Here is a 4,328-nt window from a genome sequence, read left to right on the forward strand (position 1 = left end):
ATCGCCGATGAGATGCTCTCAGCGCTTGGTGAAGGCTGTACTGAACTCGTGCTGGCCTTGGGTGAACTGAGGCGCTGTGAGACTTCTGTATTGGGCGGAGATAGTGCTTTGTCTGCGCTAATTGCGCGCTGAGCGGTGGTCACATTTGGTAGTGATGGTGAGGCGTCCGTGCTGAGGTCAGGATGCGGATCCGATATACTGGGTAGGGACGATGAAGTATTCGTGCGGACCACGAGCCGCGTACCTCGAGCTAAACGCGGCGGCGCAGGCGCTGTGGGTATCTGCCAGCGTGCAGCAGCAGCAACGGCGCGTAACTGCCGCGTGATGCGCGGCATTATAATCTCTGCAAAGAAGCTGGGAGGGAAGTCTGCAAGCCGGCTACCATACGTTCTTCGCAGCGATCTTAGACGCTGCTTCAGCGCTGCCGTGGTGTGATTCGTGTGGCACATGCGGTGCGCAACATCGCGCCAGACTATCCGTTTTTCTGCTTCTTCGTACGCTCTTGATGTTTGCACTAGCTGTTTGTCGTCGTTGAAGGAGAAAGTAGTCTGGACCATGTTGAATAATTACGAGTGAGCAAGTGTGGTAAGTTTAGTATTGAATCAATGTAGCCAAACAACTTACTCAAACTATAATATTCGTTGGTTGTCATCCAGTCGATGTTGCAAGTTGCGTAGTACGTCCATATTCCAGAAACGAGCCGACGTGACCTTTTTGATTGGTAGTAATAAAACAAGGTAGATAGCAACTTGAACTTCTGTCAACAGGCGCAATTTGACCCCTTTCATGAGGGTATTACTCGCAGGTTTTGGAAACACCATGAAAGGGGTCAAATTGCCCCTGTTGAGCACGAAAGGGTTAATATTATCATGATGCTACTGTACATGTACAACAAAGTTTTCAAACTTCTAAAATCTAAACTCCCTCTCGGCTCGCTGGATTGTCATTCTACCGAGGGTTAAGTGAAGGCGTAATCCACATCCGAGTGAATCTGGTGCAAAGCCGTTGCAGTTTTCCATACTGAAACGCAGTCATGCTGGCTTTGATCAATCCTTGTGACTGTCATTCCACTCAAGGACAAGGCGTGAACAATGGACAATGAGCGCTCGACGGAGGCGTCGATGCTGTACCAGGGCATCGGTATGCTGCTGCTGTGTGTCATCTTCTTCGTGGTTTGGCTCATGGCGTGTCGACGCAATCGCCACCTGCTCGACATGGAGGTTCCGCTGCTGTCGGGAGAGTCTGTCGATCACCGAATAGACGCCGCCACGCGCGAGGCAGAAGCTGGCTACAGTGTTTGCGCCAGTTGCGAGTTCGAGAACTTCAAGCGCTTCGACTACTGTGTGCTATGCGGCGACAAATTGCCGTCGCTGTCCATGGTGACGGCCGATGACGAGAGCGAGGAGGAGCAGGAGCAGCACCAGCAACTTCGACGAGCAGAGAGCAACTCGAGCAGAGGAGGAGCCGTAAGCATTGTGGTGAATGAGGCCCAATCGGTAGATCTGATGTCACCAAGACCGAGGAAAATGTCGTCATTGAGCCGCCAGCAACGACGCGCCAGGAACCGCCGCGAATGGAGCAGGAAGTTAGACGTGGAAGGAAATCTCTTTTGGTACCGCAGCGGAGGCGGGGGCGTACCTGTAAGCAGTGAGCTGGATACACTTATGCCTGGATACACGTTGAGTTTCAGGTTTCCGGATGAAAAGGAGCTTGGACAGGAGAAGGAGGCCGTGAATGAAGACCAGGAGCAAACTGAAGGCCAGGCGGAAGCCACCTCAGAGAATGAACCAGTCCTTGCTGTAGAGCAGCCACCAGAGTTCAGAGAAGACATTCTTGAAAGACCGATATTATCGACAGAAGTGAAGGTGGAGCTGATTGAGGCATCGGCTTCTGACCCGGCTGAATTCCCGACGGGCAAGTCGACGCTTGCCGATGCTGGTCCTGAACGACGCAAGGAGACAGTGTTCATGGCAGCAAGTGACTTTCCTTCCAAGTATGCCCACTTTGTGGTGAGCACGGCATCCCTTATTGTGCCTGCGGAAGTGGAATTTTTGAAATTGTCGGTACATCGCGACTACATGATGGAGGAGTCGATGGACCACATGTACTGCATTCAACCAAAGAACCTGCGCTCTTTTATGCGTATCAATTTCCTCGATGAAAGTGGCGTGGATGCTGGAGGTGTACACCGCGAATGGTTTATGCTGGTGAATGAGCTGCTGGCGTCGCCAACCCTACGACTTTTTACGTGTACGAACAAGGCCGACCAGAGCTTCTACTTCAACCCGCAGTCTTCCGCAGAGGTGGGCGAAGACCACCTTGCCTACTACTTCGCCACTGGACGTCTGATTGGCCGTGCGTTGCTGGAAGGTGGCATCTGGGGTTTCCATCTCGCACTTCCATTACTGAAGGTGATCTTGGGTTTACCAGTCACCTTCGCCGACATGGAGTTCCTGGACCCAGAAACTTACCGTAGCCTACGTTGGCTCATGGATAATGATGGCGTGGATGATCTCGGACTTGACTTCAGCATAACCGAGCAGATAAATGAGTCCGAGAAGATTGTCGTGGACCTGATCTCGAATGGAAGGAATGTTGCTGTCACGGACTCCAATAAACGCGAGTATTTGGATCGTCGCTTCCGATACGTACTTTTTGAGAGTGTAGCAGATCAGATGCATGCGTTTCTCAAAGGGTTGTACGAGGTTATTCCTCGCGAGATGCTCCTCATTTTTGACCCTGAAGAGTTCGACTACCTGCTCTGTGGGTCCCCTGAAATCGACGTCACGGACTGGGAGGCTCACACTGCGATGTCTCCAAATCTTGAGGGTGCTAACGTAACCCGATGGTTCTGGGAGATCGTTCGACAAATGCCAAACGAATATCGCCGGCGTCTTCTGCTTTTCGCTACGGGTTCGGCCTGCGTTCCGCTGTCGGGTTTTCGTGGTTTAACCAGTTACGATGGCCGTCTATGCCCGTTCAATCTCAAGGGGGTGTCGTACAAAATGACGCAGTATATTTCGAGTCACGCATGCTTCAACCGATTGGATTTGCCCTTGTACAACGGCAAGAAGGAGTTGAAGACGATGTTGTACGCCACGCTGGAAACTGATCTCACGGGTTTTACGACTGCATAACCCAAACTCGGCGCCTTTGGGCGTCGTAAAGCATCTACGTTATCGAGGGATGCCAACCAGCATACCTATTGTAAGCAGCAGCAGTTGCTGTAATAATAATTTTGAGAACTTTTGTCAAGTTCAGCGCAAACGTATTACTACGGTATCCGGTTAATTAAGCGTAAGCCCGAGTCATCAAGTTTCATCTGACCGAAAATAGCGATCAGATTGCCGAAAATTACGTTTAATTTATGTAGATGAAGCACATTCTGCTTTGCAGTAAATGCATTTATTGTGGTTTTCATCCATTTTGGCAAAGCAGAGACCTTCGATCTCAAGATAGGAGCCCGATTTAGCAAATGGTCCCGATTTGGCAAACATACAAAGTTTAAAATGATATGATATTAGGATTTGTGAGGTGTATGGAGCTAAGCTTTAGAGCGCAACTGCCACTTTTGCCACTTTTTAGCGGCAAAACGAAGTGGCTTGCGTTCAACCAGCAGACCATTCATCGTGCAGGTCATTTGTACATTGGCAGCTTCTCGATGACCTACGGCGATGACTTCCGGTGGCGTGCTGTGGCTCTCATGCACGTCTACAACATCTCAACCGCCTACGTGTCCGAGCTGTTCGGACCAAAGCAGCGAACACTTCGACGCTGGTATGCTCTTTTTATGAGAAAGGGCGTTGTCAACGAGGACCACCCTCGCCGGGCCACTGCACGATGGCCTCCTGAAGTTTTATCCGCTGTAGAAACCTACGTTAACGCACACCGGACTTTTTACATTGAAGAGCTCCGCGAGTTTGTTATCAAGAACTTTCCAGATATTAAGACGATCTCGACAGCAACAATTTGCAGAGTCCTCAATTTTAATCTTAATCTCAGCCGAATAGTTCTGTCAAAGGCAGCTCGAGAAGCGGTGCCGGCAGAAATTGAAGCTTACCGTTCAAAGTTGCTCTCTATTTTTTCGTTTGCTGAGCAACTCGTTTTTTTGGACGAGACAGCAAAAGATGGGCGTCACGCTGAGCGGCGATATGGCTGGTCGGAGAGAGACACTCGTGCAGTCGTCAAGCTTCCATTTCACCGAGGCAAAAGACTCTCAATTTTGGCTGCACTTGATGTGCACGGTTTTTTCGCGTGGGAATCAACTGAGGGGACGTTTACAAGAGAGAGGTTTCACGCTGCATTTGTAAAGAACATCATCCCGCATC

General features: G+C 50.3%; 1 protein-coding gene across 1 annotated transcript; it reads left to right on the forward strand.

Annotated features, from left to right (window-relative positions):
* Positions 1–1,091: 1,091 nt before the first annotated feature.
* On the forward strand, positions 1,092–3,137 carry PITG_01553 (HECT ubiquitin ligase, putative; the record flags this gene model as incomplete). The annotated part of the gene is made up of 2 exons (XM_002908153.1): positions 1,092–1,683; positions 1,828–3,137. 2 exons carry the CDS (start codon positions 1,092–1,094, stop codon positions 3,135–3,137), a joined length of 1,902 nt encoding a protein of 633 aa, XP_002908199.1.
* Positions 3,138–4,328: the final 1,191 nt, after the last annotated feature.

Source organism: Phytophthora infestans, genomic scaffold (assembly GCF_000142945.1).
Source record: "Phytophthora infestans T30-4 supercont1.2 genomic scaffold, whole genome shotgun sequence".
In the NCBI taxonomy this organism is placed as follows: Eukaryota; Oomycota; class Peronosporomycetes; order Peronosporales; family Peronosporaceae; genus Phytophthora; species Phytophthora infestans.